Source organism: Gossypium hirsutum, chromosome A01 (genome assembly GCF_007990345.1).
Source record: "Gossypium hirsutum isolate 1008001.06 chromosome A01, Gossypium_hirsutum_v2.1, whole genome shotgun sequence".
Classification (NCBI taxonomy): Eukaryota; Viridiplantae; Streptophyta; class Magnoliopsida; order Malvales; family Malvaceae; genus Gossypium; species Gossypium hirsutum.
This window is the reverse complement of record NC_053424.1, coordinates 37,638,348-37,660,276: the sequence shown is the minus strand read 5'-3', so window position 1 is coordinate 37,660,276 and position 21,929 is coordinate 37,638,348. Positions and strand designations below refer to the sequence as shown.

Here is a 21,929-nt window from a genome sequence, read left to right as displayed (position 1 = left end):
GTGTTACGATGTAGCGGAAAGGTCATTTTGTTGAAATTCAGGAATGACAATGATCCCTTTAGCTGAAAACACATGTGCAACTTCGATAAAGAACATATTGATATAAATATCACAAATCGGCTCGATTTTTCTTACTCTTTAAAAAATTACTCAAAATAGTAAAAATTGCAGGAAAAATATTTTCTGAATTAAAAAACATATTGGTAATTATATTATTTTATATATCACTTAATTAAATGTTATTGGCTATTGATTAGCATTTGTGATGATAATATGCTGGGTCTGAATTCAACTTAATTGATATAAATTTATTATTAATTTAGTGTGAATTGATTGGATTTTCTATTAACTTTAATTTTAAAATTAAATAACAATAAAAAAATTCAGGGTATCATTTATCAGTAATAATTGAATTATCAAATTCAATTCATTAATAACATTATGAAAAAATAAAAATAAAGAAGCTAAAACCATACTCATAACGATATAATAAAAAACTTTTGAACTATTTACTAGTTTGACTAATTTTCAGTGCGCAAATATAGGTCAGTAGTATATAAATGGCTATACAAGACTAGTTTTTCCAACTTGACAACAAACCCACTACTCCATCGCTATATATGTAAACAAGAAAAACACAAGACCTTGAACAGGATGACCTGTCTGGTTGTTGTATTGTTATTCTATGAGTAGCTTGGGAATAAATTATTCAACCAGAAAGGTTCTTCATTAATCAGCACAGAAAATTTGTAAGAATCGAAGTCCAAATTTTGGGCTTAGCCAGCTGAATATATATCGTTTCATTAAAGTAGCAGTACCTTATGACCTTAAGATTCTAGTTTGGAAGGTACGGGATGACTTATGGTTAATGAAATTGATGTTATCCGACCGAATAATTAAAAGAACCGTCGCCTGAAAAATTCGAACTCTCGCGGGGAAACCCCATGTACTTAGCAGGCACACGCCTTAACCACTCGGCCAAAGCGACTTTATCGATCCCTGCTGTACATCCAAGCTTATATATTTAATTAAATAGTTGTTGATTAAAAATATTGCTTCTTTAATATATATATGTTCATAACAATCTTTTCTTTTCTGGGTATATATGTAAGAGGTGATTAATTTTCATTCATCAGAAAGAATGAGACCCATATAAAGAAAGTGATGGTAGAGAATTTTCACTTGGGCTCAACTCTCAATACATGAACCGATATTTTATAAACCAAGAAAATGTTAAATCAGAAACGGTCGCATTAGTTGCTATTCAAATAACAATCAATCCTATCAGGTTTCTCTGGCAACAAAAACCGGTCGCCAAGATTGTGACTTATTCAGCTTAAATCTAAGGACATAATAATTGCCTTTTTTCATCTGCAGTAAAGGGTATTTTATCAGCCTCTCGTCTTTTAGTACGGGAATCGAAATCAGTCGCGCCTTGCAAAATAGCCTATCCCTCTTGGTGGAATCAGAGCACCATCAACAGCCTAAGGGGGAATGAATTCTCAAGGATATAAGCAATGTCCAATGCAGAAAAATGATTTGAGGATTATGCATAAAACCAGTACCACCATTTGGAGCAACACTAACAACTGACTTACCTCCTAATTCTTGAGAACTTTAGGACATCATGGCCTTCAAATTATCCCTTGCTTAGAAAATGGGTTTATTTGCCTTGGGGTGTTTTTTAAGCGTGGATCTTATCTTTAGGGTTATTGGCTACTGTCCGGTCCTCTACGTTTTTCTCGATTTCGAGCAGTTCGGGCATGTTCTATTCCTTTGCCTTTGCCTGAGCTTGCAACAGCTTGACTTGAACCACGGCCTTTCTCATTGTCTGGACTTTCATTTGCAGTCTGGCTTCGCTGTTCCTATGGGAAGTTAAACCGAGTAATCAGTTTTGTAAGTGCTGAAGTTGTGAATCGACTCCTTAAATAACAGTCACATTACCAAATTGCACCAAAAGAAGTAAAACATACCTCACCCTTTTTAGCTAACTTCTTGGAATTACTCGAAGCATGGGATTTCTTTGAATCTGTCTCTGCTTCATTCATACGGTTGCTGTTATTTTCTGAATGATCTACCTGTTGGTTCGGAGGTGGATGTTTACTTTCCAAAGATGATTCCTGCTTCCTCCCTTCCTCAAACTCTGCTTTGTCCACATACATATCCTGCTGAAACAGATTCTTGGTTCAGAGAATTTTGTTTAAAACAAATACTTGGATAACACACAGCTAAGCTTAACTTGAATGCTTATAAAGGAAAGCCCCAAAGTATGAGGCATATTTTGATGATATCACTAAGTTCACAACTATTAAAAGAAATTTATAACTATGAAGCAGTAGATATATTAAATTCAACCATATAACTGATCACATCCCTCGGAGCCTGTCCAATTTTTTCTTCAACTTTCCACATCAACTTTCACAATCACAATTTCTCTTGAGGTGAGTGCATCAAGAATCTTCATACATCCATAAGCAACAACTAAGGTTTATGCACTGACAGAGTAGTGGCTTATCCCCCATTTGACCATTCATTGGAATTTATGCTCAGATGACTTTAAGTAAAACTGATTTTGCTAACTAATACTATTTCCATACTAATAAAGGCAAACACTCAAAAATTCAATAAATAGGTAGAGTTATTTGGATTTTGGAGAAAATGGAATACAATCATCAAAGTAAAACAACAGGATCAATTCCATTCGTTTTCTAGTAAACTACAGTACTGCATGCTGTCTCAAATGAATGTGAGTTTACCTTGCTTCCTGACCCTTTAACAACAGCTCCAGTACCCTTTGGCTTATCCTCTCTGTATAAAGTGTAAAAGCAGCATAAATATAGTTAAAAAAAAGTTAAAACAACTCCAGATGAGGATGTGAATTGTAAAAAATATGTCAAACAACTCCAGATGCATTTTACATTAAAGTTTAAACAATTCCAATCACTACAAGGATGACAAGTACTTATCACCAAAGAGACAAAAAGAAGAAATGTTTTGCTACATATACCCCAAAAAATATGACATTGTGATAGAACCAACTGAAAGCTTACATTTTTGCATGATGATTTGGTTGACGTTGACTGCATGAATCATTCATGGAAGCATATCTTTTCTCAAGCTGTTGATTAAGCTGCACCTCCAGATCTTCAACCGTCTTTTTCAAATTAATTATATCTGCCTCTGCTAGAGCTATGTCATTGAGATCTGCCTTTGTCTTCATAATAGTCGCAAGTTAAAATTTGATGCAAGTTAAAGATTAGGTGGATTACTTAAATCAGAGTCAGGCCATCGTATACCTTTTCGTCAATCTTAGCTGGGAGAACTGTGGGTTGTTCTTGAGATGAGTTAAGAACGGATTCCAGAGCTGTCCTCTTATCTCTCTCCCTTTGCAACTCTTCCTTTAATATTGCTACCTATTAAGTACAATCAAGAGCAACAATCAAGGTTCACGACGGTTAATTTATAAAGCAAATACAAATATTAAACTCCATATGTTGCAAAAAAAGAACCAAAAGAGCTTCACATTACAAACGTACTTCTTTCTCAAGACATAGTTGACGCCCTTGCAATGTCTTCTTTCGTTTTTCCACACTGGCTTCGAGTTTGGTATTACCTTCAATCTGTATGAGAGAGATGCCTTTGTTATGAAAAGTTTCCATACAAGTCAAGATAATAATAATAAGTTTTCGAAAGGTGGATAGGTAGCTGAACCTCTTCTCTGAGTCTGTTTTGCAAGTCAGATTTTTCATCCTCAACTGTCTCAATTTCAAACCTAAAATAAGGCCAAATTGATAAATACAAAAAAGAAAATAGAGCCGTTATCAATATAAAAGGTCTGACTCTAATATTTTTGTTATTTCACTTTTAGCCATGTAAATTATGTTATGTGAAGGATAGATTCCATCATCCTAAGCTTGAAAGAATACTTTAAAAGATGCTTGCAAATTTTAGTTGGTATTGTGTCTTTGTAAGGTATATGAAAAATAACCAGGAAAACAAGTCGTTGAAGGCTAATTTATACAGGGCTTTTACATACAGATCATAGGAACACTGCTTACTCTTCTCCAAATGGATAATCAATGGATTCCATAGAAAGGTTCTTCCTTGCCTGAAGAAGCAAACCCAATAAATTAATAATTAGTAAATGCATGACTATAAACATATTGACCAATATGAGCAGTTATAAGTTTTTTTTTTCTTTTTTTGGTTCATTATAAGTTGATTAATCTAAGGTAACTCCCTAATGCTCAAATTCATTCTTGGAAATACTTGTTAGCTAACAAGGCAAGTCAAACGAACCAGGCCAAAAGCATAACACATCAAAAATGCAGAAAACAAACACTTACAGAGGTACGTCCCCAAACAGCATTACGCCTAGCTCTGTGTGCAGCAGCTGCGGATTGCTGGCTGATTGGGATTTGAGTATGATGAGCTAACCTATCCTCCACATTGGTTGGACCATGAACACCTTTTGATAGCTCAGCAGACTTCTTGATCAATGTTGCTGTACTTTTACTATGATTACCCTTGCTCCTCTGTGAATCATCATTTTCTGACGATGGGTTGTGAATTGAACTTGAAAGCCTTTTGGTGGCTTTTACATCATGACCAGTTTCAGAGGACTCAGAACTTGAGCTCGAAGAATCAACATCCTGCAATTTTACACTCGGTGTGCATTAAATTTTATTACTGATTTATTGCTCTTTTCACCTTTACAAAAGAAACAGAAAGAATACTCAAAATCTACCTGAGGACCAAAGAATGTAACAGCATGCATGTTACTGGCCGAATCTATGTTAGGAAAGGCAGTTTAATTTGGGTTCTTTAATTAAAGCTAAGAGTACATTTTTATTCCTTTCCTTAGGTTTATTGATTATGTTTTTATTGTTGTTGATTTATTTTCCTTAGAATAGGTTTTCTATTTATGTAACAAGACTAGTCCTTATTTAAAAGGATGTATGAAATAATAAAACTTAAGTAGAACTTCTATTTATGTTTTTAACGAGTCCTAAAATTTCAGCCTCCCCTTGATGATCTTAAAGGTTTCAATCTCCTTTCATGAGTAGAACTATCAATTACATAGATTGTAACAATTTGGCATCAAAGCCAACGATCCCTGGCAATGGTAGAACAATGACCCGCAAAATGGCACACCGGAATACACAAGAAGCTTGAGCATATACAAACAATAAAGGATCATATATTAGATTGTACATTGCAGCATGCTCATGAAGTATTGCTAATACCAAAACACAACTGTTTGATCAAATGCGTAAAGGAGTGGATAAAATAATTGCTTGTAAACAGGTTAGTAACTCTGGTATACACGAAGTTAGATTCTTTAACCGAAAAAACCAAACCTCAACAGTCTTTACCAATCTCTCTTCATTGTACTATGCCTAAAACCCTTCTAAACCCATCTCGACAAAAACCATGGTAACCACAACTCACAACCAACTTCACTTCCTTGTCTTATTAATTAACCGCTCCTAAATTCATATAAAAAAACCGATTATACCCAATCCAAAGAACCTTTAACTCATATTGGAAAAGTTTAATGGGTCTGAACTTTCTGTGTTATTTTTGAAAATATTCATGTTGGTGAGAAGTTTGAAAAGATTTATTCAATGGTGTTGATAAATGAGAATAAATTTGTGGTCTATGACCCGCTATTGATTTCGACTATTAGCAACGTAAGGGATCTTTGCAAAGTTAATCCTGACTTCGAGATTGATGACAAGCTCTAACCAAAGCACTTTCCAAGAACAAGTTTGAGTTTCAAAGGATATTGGAAAAGTTTCAAGAAAAAATCTTAAGGAGTCTTAGGAATTAAGAATTTTTTGGAAACTCCAAGATTTAGCAGATGCTTTTTGGATATTTTGAGTTATTTTTATTTGATAGTTTCTTATGATGTAATGAGTTGTAAATTATGCGACATGTGCTATTTTGTTTAATATTAGATTTTTTTGCTAATTGTGTGGCTGTAACCAAACATTTATATATTTAAAGCTTTGTAAAAAGATGATGTAAAAAAATTTTGTCAGCAATTTATTTTCTGAAGTTAGTCTTCTCCACCTTCATCTTTTGATTTCTGTGGCAATTTACAGCTGCAATTTGATGTTCTGTTTTTTTCTGAGTTTAACAACAGAAAGCTTTTAGCTGTTCCAAAATCCATATTAAATTTATTGCTTCCACCCTTTTTAAATTTTATAAACTATAATAAAATGTAAATTCCATTTGAAAACGGTAGAGGAACAAACCTTATCAACATCCACATCATTGGTAACAGAGTGACCACTTTCACTGCCTGTTTCACTTGCTGCATCACCATCATCATCATCATCATCGTCACCATCCTCATCCTCATCATCATCATTGGATACATCAGAGCCTTCTGTTCCATCATCGCATTCATCGTCTTCATAAGATTCATCTTCGTCATAGGACTCACTATCATCTTCAGCTGCCTCCTCACTTTCACTGCCACTCTCTTCTGAATCAGAGTATATATCAGAGGAAATAGAACCTTCCTGCCAACAAAATTCTGATCTCGTAACTACAATGTAAAAACCAAATCCAAACCAAAGTAATAAGAATTTGGAATATGAACAAGACTCATATTTTTTATGTTTTTAAGAATATTGGGAAAAAGAAACAATTTTGACTTAGTGATCATATTTGCTCAAGAACAGATAGAAAATAAAACAGATCAATAGTGTACATACTTGTCTTTATAGCGACTACAGAAAGCCATATTGAAAGTTTAGTGAAAAAGAAGAAATAATTGGGGCTCACCCCAAATATTTGATCATACTCTTCCAATAGTGTTATAACAATGGCTTGAGCATGATTAGCTGCAGCAGCGGCTTGTAGCAATTGCATAGAACCATCACCACCCACATCAAAATCGGTTTCAATCTCACAATCACCAGCTAGAAGGGGTCGAAGAAGTAAGGGTGCCATGCATGCCGCCGCGGCTGAAGTGCTCATTAGGTTTTCATTTTTGTGAGAAGCCACAACTTGCATCATCATTAGAATTCTGAAATAAAGGAACAAGACAAGTAAAATACGGATAAAGCCACAACAGGGCAAAGAGTGACAGCGATGAATCAATTACCTCTGTAGCAAACGACGGTTTGGTTCAGGAAACGTGTCCAATACTGCCAAAAGCATAGCATTGACTCTAGAACCACGTTGAGTTCCTAATCATTGTATGATGTCCAATAACAGAATAAAAATAAAGAATAAGGATTATCCAACGTATACTTCCCTTTGGAATAGGAGGCATCAAGAATCCAATTACTGTGAAGCATGTTATCAACTGAATTTGTTAAACAAAGAACAGTTGAACAAAAGACTTACGGCATGCTTCTAGTAGCGCATTGCAGCATGATGCAGGAACAGGAGATGATGGCAACTCTCTGAGGATATACTGGAAAATGGCATTAAGGAAATTAGAAAAAAAAGTAGCAGGAGCAGTATATGTTGCAATTTAAATGAAACAATCTTCTGGAAACCAATATAGCATACCTTGACACAATCACCAATGACATGTGCATCCTCCTCGGAAGAAAACTCAGTTTTTCCTGCATTAAAAAGCATGGCCTAAAAGAGTTAGAAGGCTGAAGAGAATAGTTGAACTACAAGTATATATATTCTACTTTTTACAAAGCTACCCTTGACAGCATTGTTTACAGCCGAACATTAAATATTGAATATGTAAATCCAAAGAAATTGTAAGAACACAACCTATGGTATATGTAACCAGTGTTAAAAAAAATGAATATAGAATATAGTCAAGGAGAATGTGTCTGAACAAACCCTGTTCATATTCCTGAATTCGACGCTTAACATCTTCAACATCTGCAGCTTGTCGTAAGATCCCTTCTACTCTGACACCTGTTAAGTTATTTTAACATGATTATATATGCATAGACAGCTATCCAGTATAGGGAATTAGAAATTTAGAATATTACTTAAATGCAATTGTAGTAATTAAAAGAAAAGAAAAAACTCACCATGCTTTTCAATAAATTTAAGGGCCTTCTCCAAAAATGTTGGAGCTCCGTCAACGTCTTCCAGGGCAAGTAAAACTGGTCTGCCTATGACTGTAGATCTAACAGGCGGTTTATCATTTGCTAACGAAGAAATAGAGAAGAGCATCAATATCTCAAATTTGAGGAAATCAAGTTAAAAGCTTGACAGGCTTGTGAAAAAACACAACAGAAAGAGATAAATGAAAACTAGAAGAAAAGGACCATACGGTTAAACAAGGATAGAAATAACTGACAGCCAAGAATCAAAAGCACTAACATGCTTGAATTCTTCTGATAATTTACATTGTTCCAATAAACTGATAGCTCTCTCCCTCTCACAGACACACACATATATATATATATGCATGTGTGTGTATCAGTTCAAAGTTGCACAAAACTCAAAAAAAGAGGCTGCAGAATACCTGGTTCCTTAGAAGCATCAACTTCCTCTGATTGATCATTCCTAAAAATGCCATTTTGTCCCATCGCATTAGCAGAACTTGGTGCTTGAGACAAAGCATTCTCAAGTGCAGCTTTCCACTCATACAAATCGTCCAATGTTTCAGCCTGGAACATCAACAAAAGAAATCATCATGTCATCTAATTTCTATCTATTGAAGTAAAGAGAGCCTTATGAAATAGCTCCATTGATTTATTGATAAAGGTAAAGATAGATAGTTACATATAAATTCAAACTACTAATTCAAAAATATAAAAAATTGTTAGACTACAGTTTCCTAATTAAGGAATATTTAAGTGTATCAAATAGGAGTCTGTAAATATTTTATTGATTACTATCCCTAACTTTAAGGCTGTTTTTAGGGACAGCATCCCTAGAATTAGTCTGTTTCCTAGTATAGAGTTTCCTAAGTTAAGCTTGCTATGTGTATAAATATTTATGTAATTTCTTATGAATAAACAGAATGAAAATAGTCTTTTTTTGGTATCAGAGCCAATTTTTTAGCTCAAATTCTGGCCTTTTTTTTGTCTGACAACTTTTTCTCATTCTCAATCAACCCTCACGACAGTAGAATTTGTTCAAAAGAAACATGGCTGAAATTGTCAAAACCAGCAACACTAGAGAAGGAAATTCTCGAGAAAAGAATCATCTGTTGAGTTCAATAAAAAAAAATTGAGAAGTTGAAGAATCTGTTGGGATCATTAGAAAAATCTCCTTCAAAAGGTACTTGTGGTTTGGTTTTTTCATGTATATCCTCTTCTCAAGATTCTATAATCTCGGATATACCCACCAAAAGTTCTTGGGTCATTGACTCTGGAGCTACAGACCACATGACCTATTCCTCACAAAAATTTATTTCATATATACCTTGCCCTAGTAATAGAAAGATAACATTGGCCGATGGTTCTGTGATCACAGTGGCTGGTTAGGGTGATATTGTTATAAATAAAAATCTTACTCTTAGAAATATCCTCCATGTTCCAAAACTGTTTACCAATCTTCTATCTATCAAGAAAATTACTAAAGACTCTAACTGTAGTGTGGTTTTCTATCACAATCGATGTCTTTTTCAAGAACATAATACGAGGAGAATGATTGGACATGCTAAGGAAGTAAATGACCTATACTATCTTGAAGAATCCAGTGGAGAAGTTAGTGCTCTGAATTCCTCACCATTATCTTTCATATTCGAATCTATTAAAACCAATAAAGACCAAATTTGGCTCCATCACCTCTGCCTTTGTCATCCATCGTTTAGAGTACTTAAAATTATGTTTCCTTCATTGTTCAAAAGATTAACTGTTGAAAAATTCTATTGTGATGTCTGTGAATTTGCAAAACATAAACGTACCTCTTTTCTGGTAAGCAATAAAAGAACATCCACTCCTTTTACTCTTATTCATAGTGATGTTTGGAGACCATCCACTATTTTAAATATTTCTGGGGCTCGATGTTTTGTATCCTTTATTGATGATTATACCTGTGTGTCTTGGATATTTCTTTTAAGATAAAAATCTGATGTAAGGTCTGTCTTTCCAACCTTTTATAGCATGATCAAAATACAATTTGGAGCTGAAATAAAAAGGTTTAGGTTAGACAATGCCAAGGACTATTTCAATCAATTTCTCTCACCATATTTCCAAAAAAAAAGACATTATACATGAGTCATCTTGTATTAGCACACCTCAACAAAATGGTGTTGCCGAAAGAAAGAATGGTCACATTTTAACTATTACAAGAGCCCTCTTGTTCCAAAAAAATGTCCCTAAACAATACTGGGGGAGGCTATTTTAACTACTACTCATATGATAAATAGATTGCCTACAAAAGTCCTTGAATCTCAAAGTTCTATGCAAGTTCTAGCAAAATTCTTTCCTGATTTCAATACTTCAAGTAACCTTACTCCCAAAATTTTTTGTTGTGTTGCCTTTGTACATATACATTCTCAAAAAGAGGAAATTTTGATCCACGAGCTGTCAAGTGTCTTTCTCAGTTATTCTTCCACTAAAAGGGGTACAAATGCTATCATCCAGCCACAAAAAAAAATTTATGTTACTTTTGCAGAACAAGAGAATTTCTTTACTTGTCCTTATCTTCAAGGGGAGATCTTATTCACATAAGATAAGGACAGAGAATTCTTTCTTCTTGACATTCCAGCTCCTGTCCAGCAACCAAACACTCACATTCTAGCTCATGTCTAGCAACCAAACACTTCCACTCAGTCCTTGCCTGTTAACCAACCTGCCCTACTCAAAACTATGGCCCCTATGCAACCTGAAACAAAGCCTACACCCAAATCACAAAGAGGGATTCAGGACACTACTCGTCTTTTACTGGTTTACTCAAGGAAGAAGACACCGGTGCAAGTTCAATCATCTTCTTCTTCTATACAACCTACTACTATACAATCTGAGGTAATTGTTGAACCTACTTTGAATACTAATACTAAAACTACTGAAAATTTAGATGATTTTCCCATTGCTATTAGACAAGGGACTAGAGCCTGTACAAAACATCCCTTGTACTTATTCATGTCTTACAAAAATTTGTCCCATAACCACGAAGCCTTTCTTACTAGCCTAAATTCTATCTTCATTCCCAAAACTGTATCCGAGGCATTAGAAGATGAGAATTGGAAAAATGCCATGAAAGTTGAAATGGAAGCTCTTGAAAAAAATAAGACATGGGACTTGGTGAAATTACCGAGAGGAAAGAAACCAATGGGATGTCGTTGGGTGTACACAGTGAAATATAAGTCAGATGGTTCTTTGGAGAGGTACAAAGCAAGATTGGTTGCTAAAGGGTACACTCAAATGTATGGAATAGACTACCTTGAAACATTTGCCCCTGTTGCAAAGATGAACACTGTGAGAGTGTTGTTGTCACTAGCTGCCAACCGAGGTTGGAAATTACAGCAATTCGACATCAAAAACGCCTTTTTTCATGGTAATCTTGAAGAGGAAGTCTATGTGGATGTTCTACCAAGATTCAGTTCAAAAACAAGATAGGTAGTTTGCAGACAAAAAAAGGCTTTGAAACAGTCCTTGAAGGCTTGGTTTGGAAGATTTACCAAAGTAATCTCAAGTTGGGGTATAAACAGAGTCAAGGAGATCACACTCTGAATGTAAAACACTCATCTTTAGGGGGAGTGGTTGTTTTATTAGTCTATGTAGATGACATTATAGTGATTGGTGATTATCTGGGAGGAATGGAGAATTTAAAGAAATGCCTAGTAAAAGAATTTGAAGTCAAAGAGCTTGGTAAGTTAAAATACTTCCTTGGTATTGAAGTGGCACACTCTCTGAAAGGAATCTTCGTATCTCAGTAAAAATACATAGTTGATTTGTTCACAGAGATCGGCAAGTTGGGATGTAAACCAGTAGAGACACCCATAGAGGTGAAACACGGACTTGGAGATGCACTAGAAGATGCAGCAACTGATAAAAGTTCATATAAAGACTTGTGGGGAAGCTCATTTACTTGTCTCATACCAGACTGGATATTTGCCTATGCAGTCAGTGTTGTAAGTCAGTTTATACACACCCCAAAGAATCACATCTTAGAGCTGTGTATCAGATTCTACAGTACTTAAAAGGCACACCAGGCAAAGGAATCCTATTTAAAAAGGGGAAGAATTTAACCCCTGCAGCCTATACTGATGCAGATTATGCAGGGTCTATGGTTGATAGAAGATCAACCTCAGGCTATTGTACTTTCCTAGGATGCAACCTTGTGATTTGTAGGAGTAAAAAATAGAATGTTGTGGCTAGATCTAGTGCAGAAGCTGAATTTAGGGCGATGACTCTTGGAATTTGTGAGTTATTATGGCTAAAAATTATTTTGAAAGATTTGAAGATCAAGTGGGAAGGTCCAATGAAGTTGTATTGTGATATTAAGTATGCTATCAATATTGCACATAATCCAGTTCAACATGATCGTACGAAGCACGTTGAGGTTGACAGACATTTTATACAGGAAAAACTAGACAATGGCTTAATTTGCACTCCATTTGTGTCCACTGATGGTCAACTAGCAAACATACTACCAAAGAATTGTCTGGGAAGTAGTTTCAGAAACTAGTAAGCAAGCTGAGAATGGATGATATCCACTTCCTAGCTTGAGGGGAAGTGTTAGATTACAGTTTACTAATTAAAGAATATTTGAGTGTATCAAATAGGAGTCTGTAAATATTTTATTGATTACTATCCCTAACTTTAAGGATGTTTTAGGGACAGCATCCCTATAATTAGTCTATTTCCTAGTATAGAGTTTCTTAAGTTAGGCTCACTATGGGTATAAATATTTATGTAATTTCTTGTGAATAAACAGAATGGAAATAGCCTGTTTTTAACAAAAATTATAATAATTCAAAAATAATTTAAATTTAAGACAACAGTTTTTTTGAATATTTGAATGTTTAAAATACTAAAACCAAGCTATTATGCTCCTGCAAGACTGATGGTCAATAGAGAAACAATCTTGGATTGATGATGACTAAAAAGCATAAATAGTTGATGAAAAAATAGGGGGATTTTCTGACTGAGGGTGCTATGATAATGGGCCATTGTTATGAGTTACGTCAACAAGATCGAGAATATTGTGATTTTGGAGACTGCTGATTGTGAAGTAATATTGTGAGTTATGGAGCTGCAGTTGGTTTATCCAATACATGGTTTGATATCCATTAAACGAAGTCCCTCGACCGGCTGCCAAGAAAGTCGGGCACAAACCTGGCCTCTTGGAACTGGTATATAGGAGCCGATTTGTTGGCTTTGGTGAATAAGAATTGGCATTGTTTCAGCAGAAAAAGTATTGGAGTCATATGAAGATCAAAGAATATGCTCGTTTGAGCAAAGGAGTAATGAAACATGTTTGGGCCAAGATTGAGAACTAAGTTGTTAGACAGAGTACTCATATAAAATTGAAGTAATGAGAGGCTTATGAAATAGCTCCATTGATTTATCCATCAAAGTCTCTATTAATAGAGAATAATAAATTGAAATTTAGAAATTCAAACTAGTAATTCAAAAATATGGTAAAATAATATTTAAAAAAACAATTTAAAAGATAATTACAATTTATTTGAACATTTGAATGTACCAAATTCTAAAGCTAAGTTATTAATTTCCGAACATCTTACTGTTTCTTTAAAACCAGTGATCTTGCTAAAGCAGTTCGTAATAATGGGTTTCACAGGATAAAAAAAATGCTCTGTAGGGTATTAAGTGACAGAGTTAAATAAAACTTCTATAAAGATAAAAATTTCATGTTCATGGCATTCTGATCACATGCAAGCGTTGGTCACTCAGAACAAGTTCTTCTGCTTTCATTAGAGCTCAGTGTTGGTCAGATTCATTTGATCATTTTTACATGCAAGAATGTCCTTTTACTGTTTTGGCAGAATCATGATATGTGCTGTTCAAACAGAAAGCTCACAACTATTTATCAAGCTAAGGAAATGTAAAAGTAAAGGGCCATGAATCTGACAAACCACTCAAATAAACAGTTGAGTTAAAATAGTATAAAAAGAATCAAAGAGAAATTATAGATGAAGAATGGGAGGAAGAACCTTGAGTGTGAAGGTTCGTCCATCGCGGCCATCTTGAAACTGTACTGTTATAAGTTTTTTATCAGCTTTGACAATCACACTAGAAATGTTGAAAGCCACCACAAGTTAGTAATTCCAGCTTTAAAGATATTTGCAACTTGAAGAAGAGACCAAGAATTGGTAATCTTTCAGATATGCAAGCCAACCTGCCTGAATTGTTGAGATCAATACCGCCAAGAGTTAAGTTCACTTCATTCCCCTTCTGAGAAACGGCATTCTGAGAAGTAAAACAAAAGTAGATTAATCTTCTAAAACCTTATACATACAAAATGCAGCAAGAAAGAGAGAGAGAGAGAGAGAGAGAGAGAGAGAGAAATTGAGTAGTGCATGGGAATGTGGAGACAAGAGAACAGGTTACCATCAGGATAATAACATCTAACCAATAAATATCAACACTTCTAGACTTTATTTCCCTTTTTGATTCAGAGATTGCATACTGAAATTCTTCTCCAAATCGAAGCCTAAGTCCTTTCCTCAACCAAAGCATCATTTCTTTGTATTATTCTTCAAGGTGAAGCTCTCGAATGTCACACATTGTAGAATAGTGCATCTAAATAAAGTCTAACCCAATTATAAATTAGGGCCAACCTAATGCATTTCCATCTTTCATTTTTAGGCTTAATTTGCTGGTGAACCAAAGAAGAATTGGCAAGTGAAATGATATATTAACTGAAGTACCATAACTATCAAATAAGCAGTGTTTAATAACAATCAATTTTCTAGTACACTAAAAATGTACGTTTGTATAAATTACCATAGGTTCCACTAACTTAGCACTCTATCCTACTTGATAAGTTTATAACTAAGTTCCATTAATTTATGTGGAGTAAAAGTTACCAGTAAAGTTTAACTTTGAACTATTAGCTTCGAGTCCTACAATCTATAATTCATATGTGGGTTTTCAATCAAATTTATCACGATTAGTTAATTAGTTACTTTGAGTTGAGATATTTATTGAGATAGTTGTTTAGTTTAATATTTGTAATTATTGATTCTGATAAAAAATGATTAATATAAGTATAACTTTTTTTTAAAAGAAAATCTCCTTCACTATTTGAGAGGTAAACTTTATTAATTTAGAGCCGCAAGAATGATTTAATTTTGAGGTCATATTTCCCAGTTTCTTTATGTTTAATCTAGCTTGAGAGTTTCCAGAGCTTATTTAGTCTGTCCAAAAACAAACTAAAAACTGCAAAATCACCGACGAAACGCGCAGCATGAAATAAACATGAAAGTTTCATATTCTAGCCACTAATAATTATTCATAGAAGAGAACATGAAACTCAAAATCAGATGCTCTAATTGACAGAGTAGTGCAAATAAAAGATAATCATAGCAAATTAATATCATCTCGATGATCTTAAAACCTAGTAGAGTAAAAAAAAACAGCAGATCGCTTTATCTTTTACTGAATCATTACAATAATTCAATTGTTGTGCCAAGAAAAGAGCAACAAATATGTAAAAAAAAATGGATAAGCAAGCACAAACATCCATGTTGAGAGTTTAGACCGGCACTGCCAGAGTAAAGGAACTTACAGGGTCGCTTCTAAAGAAAACCAACGAAGTATGTGTCAAAATAAACCATCTTTTCTTCCATGACGTCCACCCAATTCCTTTAATCAAAGAAAAATAGGAAAAAGAAAGAAATAATAATTCGTAAGAATCCAAACTATTGTCCTGAAACCTTGATTTCAACATAATGCGTATTTTATAATAAAAGTAAAAATTGCTTCACAAAACTGTAAGATGAATGGCAAACGAAGAACTGAGTTTAATTGCAAAAGCAAAGTTAACAAACCTTTGGATGATAAAAAAAGTGGCCCACTCTTTAAAACCTGCGAGAAAGTTTAAAAACCTTAAAATGCACTAACTTTAATAATTTTAAAAACTACATGCTTAAGAAACAGGGAATGCAGGTCGGGAAGGTAAAATCTAGCAAACACTTAAAATAAAGAAGACAATTCATTCTCTAGCATCAAAGTTCCTGATGGCCGCTTAAAAGTCTAGGATTAAACTTAGTGGTTATTAAAAGCTAAAATATACTGCGCAACAAAAAAAATAGTTGCAATCTACTTGATAATAAACAGAGAATAGCTTATATACAGGCAGTCCTTCCATGAAATGGTTCAAAGCGTTTAGTTGACATCTCCCAATGCCCAAGCACATAAGATGTTGTCGAGTGATGAACAAAGATAATTGTCGACATGATCTTAGTGATGGCAAAGATTACCGAATGGTAATTTAGGGAACCAATGCTCACCTACAACTCTCAATCAACAACTCTAAATTCAGAACATTAATTAAACAGTTCATAGAGGAGAGAGAGTGGTTTACCGTATTTCCGGACCGAGAGTTCTGATGCTCCAATGAGCCTGGAGCAGCAGCCGCTGCAACATCTCCCTTAAGAAAAAAAAAATTGATTTTCAACCCATAGTCAAACTTTAAAAATTAGAGTTTAGGTTTTGTTTTCTCCTGAAGGTTGAAAACCTTTCCTAAAAGAAAGCAAGATTGATCTACACCTGATGTCCTTTAGATGGCTCTCGATCTTCCCTTTTGGAAGCCATCCTCTGCAAACAACATTACACCCAAACAATAAAGAGCAAAACAAAGAAGTCCAATTTCTTCATAAAAACTATAATGTAAACCAGAAAAGAAAAGAAAAGGAAAGAAGGAAAGAGAAAAAATGCCTGTTGTAATACAGAAGGGTCTTCCTTTTTGTTAGCCATTTTCTAAACAAGAAAAAAAAGAGAGAAGGAATTAACGTAAAATCTCCGCTAAATCTACAGAACACCAAAATCTTCGAAAAACGAATAGAAAATTAACAGAAGGGGAAAAAGAAGAGAGTGATTGATCAAAACCAGTTGCGCTGGAGACGGCTCTTCCTTTCTGCTAGCCATTTTCTGAAGAGGAAAATTAAAAATAAATTAACATAAAATATACGTTAAATCACAATGTATTTCTTCCCTGTTTCTGAACACCAAAATCTTCTAAAAACGAATAGAAAATTAACAGATTGAGAGAGAGAGAGAGAGAGAGAGAGAGAGAGAGAGAGAGAGATTGCTCGAAACCAGTTGCGCTGGAGACGAGTCTTCCTTTCTGCTAGCCATTTTCTGAACATGAAAATTAAATATAAATTAACGTAAAATATACGTTAAATCACAGAGTATATTTTTCCATGTTTCTGGACACCGGAATCTTTAAGAAAAAAAAACAACGAATAGAAAATTAACCGAATGCAAAAGAAAGAGAGAGAGAGAGCACAACCAGTTGGGATTGAGACGGCTCTTCCCGTTTGCTATGTATTCTCTAAGGACATTAAAAACAAAAAGTAAAATCTCCGTTACAAACACAAAATATAGTTCTTTCTCTTCGACACAAGTAAAAGCAAAAAAGAAATAGGTTGATGAAAACCTGCTGTATCAGAGATGGTTCATCCCTTTTGGTAGCCATGATACTCTGATAACTCAGAATCAGAAAATCACATACCAAACAATTCACAAAAGGAAATGATCAGCAGCCTCTGCATCAATTTTAATTACGCTACAATATTTTTAAACAAACAAATACAATTTCAAAACTCAAAAAAGAAAAACATTTTGAATTAGGAACGTACTTTGTGAAAAAAAGAGGAAAAAAGAAAATTAAAAGGAGATAAGGAGAAGGCAAAGGGGAGAACGGAGAGACATTTTTTTCTTTCTTTGTTTGAGAGTGCGTTGGCTCAGAATTCTTTGCTAGGCGGAAACCCCGTTCGGTCAACCAAAGGGATAGCCTAAAAGCAGTGAGGCATTCCCTACATAACGGAAATGGGATGGGAATTATGTTGCTGTTGTACACGTCAACCCCTATTTTTTATCTCTATTTTTATTTTTCTATCCCTTTTTTTCTTATGAAAATATTTGTGTTTTTGGAGGGAAATGGCGTTTCCGGTAAATTTTGCCTGTTTACAACGTTCCTTTTGTCACTCGTGAATTGACGTGTTGGGCCCATCGGCAAACATTGCTCAGTCTGTTATGGGCCTTTGCGTTAAAACTCAAAGGTCAAAATTTTCTATCAGACCTTATACTTTGCATAAATTTACAATTTAATTTAATTAATTTTAGTTATTGTACTTTTAGAAATTTGAAATCTACATCTAATTAAACGGTAGCAATTAAGTATGTCTGTTAAATTTTATTATTAATAGTGTATTATGTGTAAAATTAGATATTTAGTCCATGTTTTCTACTTGAATAATTTTTAGTCATTATTTTTTTTATTTTTAAAATTTCAATTTTAATGTAAATAATAATCATTAAATCTATTAACTATTTTTTTCATTAATATGTAAAGATAGTAAGCTAACATGATATTACATATGTGATAATATATTTGACACATTAAATTTTCAAAATAACAAATTTTAACTTAATGAATTTAATAACCATCATTTAGTCATGACTAAAATTTTAAGATTATAAAAGTAAGGAGATTAAAAATGACCAAATTAAAATATAAATACTAAATTAACAACTTAAGCAAAGTATAAAATCTAATAAAACCAAACTTAAAACACAAAGTATAGGATATAAAGGTTCTTTTTTTCCTCTGTAAACAAAGAGTGCAAAGGAAACCCAAAAAAAAAAAAAAGGAAGTGTGAAAGCTAAACACCAACTAAAGAAAAGCTTCCTTTGAATATGAAACCTGATTATAAGTTAACAAAGCTTCTTAAATAAGTAATTTTTTTAATGGTATTAAATAATTTCTTATTATTTGATAATATTAAAATATTTTGGTTAAAATGCTCGGTTACTATATTTTATAAAAGTTGTGGATTTAATTTTTGTAATTTATTTTAATTATTTTTAGTTCTTATACTTTTTAAATTTTAAAATTTTAGCTTTCACCAAACGATAAATGTTAAATTTTGTTATTTCCAAAATCTGATACGCCAAATATATTATTATATGTGCAATGTCATGTGCACTTATTATTTTCATATATTACTCACTAAAAATCTAGTTAATGAGTTAATGACTATCATTTGCATCAAGACTGAAATTTCAAATTTTGAAAAGTATAAAGACCTAGGAATGGTCTAATTGGAGAATGTGGACTAAATCTTCAACTAAATGCACAATACAATACTAGTGGTTGAATTTAGCCAAACGAATTTAACTCTTATTGTAACACCATTTAACCCTAATTCGTCGCTAGAACAGGGTTACGGAGTATTATCGAACATTTCAAAACAAATACGAACAATCATATAATAATATAACATACACATCATAATTTAATCATAATCTCCCTTTATTGAGCCCTCGAGGCCTAAATCACGTGTTAGAAACAAATCAGGACTTAATCGGAAGTTTAGAAAATTTTTCGTGAAATTTCAAAATTTTTCCTAAGGACAGGGCTCACATGCCCGTATGGCCCAGGGGCCCGTGTTTCAGGCCTTGTTCGACCTAGTGTAACTCTCTAACTTAAGCCACACGGCCAGCCACATGCTCGTGTGCTAGGCGGTGTGCCTCACATGGCTGAGACACACGACCGTGTGCTAGGCCGTGTACCTCACTCGGCTAAGACACACGCCCATGTCTCTACCCGTGTGTAGTTTCCTAGGCATTCTGTTTTAAATTTTTAAGATGCAGGGGGCACACATCCAACCCACACGCCTATGCGCTAGCCGTGTGTCTCACAAGGTCTGGTCATACTCTCGTGTGTCAGGCCATGTGGACTGAAAATGAACCTTAAACATCAAGTTTACCAACCCTGCAAACTTAAACAAAAAGCAATTCAATAACCAAATGTTCAACCAATCCAAAACACATTCAAATAAATCTAAAATATATCAAAATCATTAGTCTAATGACTTAACCAATGTACTCTCATAGGTACTTCACATATATTATTCAATTCAATCTAAATGAACACCATTCAAACCAACTCTAATTTCATATAAATTTTCTACTTTAACTTATCATTTGATAACCTTAGCATGTCATATATAACCAACCATTATCATTGTAACATCCCAAATCCGGGCTAGACATTATGGCCGAATTTAGCAGTGTCACATTGATGTGTTTTTCATAAAGTGCTATAACATTGAAAAACCCTTAATATAATTGTCCTCTTTATGTGCTCCTAATGGTGAGACTGAGATATTGACGTTCATTTCAAAAATTGCGTCACAATCAAAAGGTATTTACTTTAAAAACGTTTTGAATATCAAAATATCATTTTATAGCGGAAGCTTTTAAAACATGTTGCGTAATATGGTGTTTGAAAAATAGTTATCTTTTTGAAAACTCGCGTCCTACTGCTAGCAGTTATAATTCAAAACAATTAAAACCCCAAATTAAAGATTAAAAATTTAAAGAGACCTTATTACAGTCAAAATACCCAAAATAAGATTACTTATAAAAAATAAAGCAAATATGATAGTAAATGCGGTTGTGTGGCCGCCTTTGATTCCCTCACAGCACCTATCCGCTTAAGCTTGGGGATTACCTGTACAGATAAACAGATAGGTGAGTTTACGAAAACTCAGTGTGTAATCCAATATAAGCAAATAGTCAGAAAACAATCAGAGTCTGGGCTTAAGCCCTTTTTAGTAACAGTGACAATATCAGTTTGGCTTTAGCCCATCTCAATACAGAAACAGGCATGTGTTTGGGCCTTAGCCCATTACAGTAATAGTAAACAGTATAGTAATAGTAATAGTAATAGTATACAAGTCCTACCCATCCAGCCTCTACACTCCATCTCCGTCCAACCCTACACTCCATGTGGGGATATAATCAACCCACCTACCCCTGCACTCCAAGTAGTACCGATTGTGGCACTAAACAGTATTTGCAGCAGAGCTGCCAGTACAGTACACTTCCTCCAATCATAATAAATCCATCCCCATGCAATGCATCATACAATCATGTCATGTCATATCATATAATCATACATGTAACCAATATAGTTTAAATAGCATGCTAAAATACAATCATACATGTACATATATATATGTACATCACATAGGGGCAAAACAATCATCTTACAATATAAGGGTAAAATAGTCATTTTATCATATATAGGGGGTCTAGGTAAACTTACTGACCCAACAGTAGGTCCACAGTCTCTCGGGTGACCTGTGCAATCTTAACAGTCAAACAGTGAAAATGGGCCCACGAAGCCCAAAAATGGCCTTGGCCGTGTGGATTACACAGCCTGGTCCAACATCCTCCACACGTCCGTGTAGGGCCCACATACCCGTGGGCCTATAGAGATTAGTTCGGCCCAAAATAGCCCAAAATGGCCTTGGCCCATGAAATCGCTCATGGCCGGCCTTAACGATTATATGCCCTTGTTTAGGCATACGGACTACCACACGAGCGAGCGCACGCTTGTGTAGCGTCGACGGTCACTTATTTCGACTTTTTCCGATTTACTATTAGGGGCAGTGTTTTTACACACCCACACACCTGGTTTCGATTCGTCATGCAAAGTCACTTAGGCCCACACGAACCTCTAATCGAACCACTGTGATTCCCGAGGATTTAATCCCTGGCGATTAATTAAGAGTTTTCTATACCTTCCTCAACGAAAAGATCAAAAGACCCAACTGATAGAAGCAAAAACGTGATGGCCAAGGAGTGAAACGAAAATAGTGAGATTAGTGAGAAAGCAAAATCAGCACCAGCACAACCCCTCACCCTCGATTTACAACTGTCAAAAACCATTAAACAAAACCCCAATTTAACAACTTAAAAACTGAAACTTCAAGTATTATACTACTTACCAAAAGAATTACGATTAACCCCTGTACACAGTGGAGGCTCGAAATGTAA

At 34.4% G+C, this 21,929-nt stretch overlaps 1 protein-coding gene and 1 non-coding gene across 10 annotated transcripts; both read right to left on the bottom strand.

The window, feature by feature from the left end:
- Positions 1-906: 906 nt before the first annotated feature.
- On the bottom strand, positions 907-988 carry TRNAS-GCU (transfer RNA serine (anticodon GCU)). The gene has a single exon. It is a non-coding gene; the product is annotated as a tRNA-Ser (tRNA).
- Positions 989-1,199: 211 nt separating this feature from the next.
- LOC107917942 (rho GTPase-activating protein REN1) lies at positions 1,200-17,916 on the bottom strand. Of its 9 annotated transcripts, none has more exons than XM_016847375.2 (30): positions 17,791-17,914; positions 17,518-17,646; positions 17,371-17,412; positions 17,175-17,216; positions 16,965-17,006; positions 16,794-16,835; positions 16,626-16,673; positions 16,441-16,506; positions 15,905-15,941; positions 15,643-15,719; positions 14,251-14,321; positions 14,066-14,144; positions 8,459-8,603; positions 8,019-8,138; positions 7,822-7,899; positions 7,531-7,586; positions 7,363-7,432; positions 7,118-7,202; positions 6,796-7,039; positions 6,261-6,530; positions 4,347-4,652; positions 4,059-4,108; positions 3,712-3,772; positions 3,537-3,620; positions 3,297-3,413; positions 3,051-3,214; positions 2,757-2,808; positions 1,974-2,168; positions 1,599-1,865; positions 1,200-1,484 (listed from the first exon to the last, which is right to left on the bottom strand). In XM_016847375.2, exons 2-29 carry the CDS (start codon positions 17,554-17,556, stop codon positions 1,710-1,712), a joined length of 2,838 nt encoding a protein of 945 aa, XP_016702864.1. In that variant the 5' UTR covers positions 17,557-17,646; positions 17,791-17,914; the 3' UTR covers positions 1,200-1,484; positions 1,599-1,709. The 9 variants fall into 9 exon arrangements, with proteins under 9 accessions (XP_016702864.1, XP_016702865.1, XP_016702863.1 ...); XM_016847376.2 differs by having other exon boundaries at positions 17,518-17,626; positions 17,791-17,893; XM_016847374.2 differs by having other exon boundaries at positions 17,518-17,626; positions 17,720-17,878.
- Between the last annotated feature and the right edge of the window lie 4,013 nt (positions 17,917-21,929).

Coding starts and splice junctions, on each gene's coding strand:
- LOC107917942 (XM_016847375.2), bottom strand. CDS start 17,556: ATGGCTACCAAAAGGGATGAACCATCTCTGATACAGCAG. Junction 17,413..17,517: donor AACCATCTCTGATACAGCAG/GTTTTCATCAAC, acceptor TAATGTCCTTAG/AGAATACATAGCAAACGGGA. Junction 4,109..4,346: donor CTGTTTGGGGACGTACCTCT/GTAAGTGTTTGT, acceptor TTGCTTCTTCAG/GCAAGGAAGAACCTTTCTAT.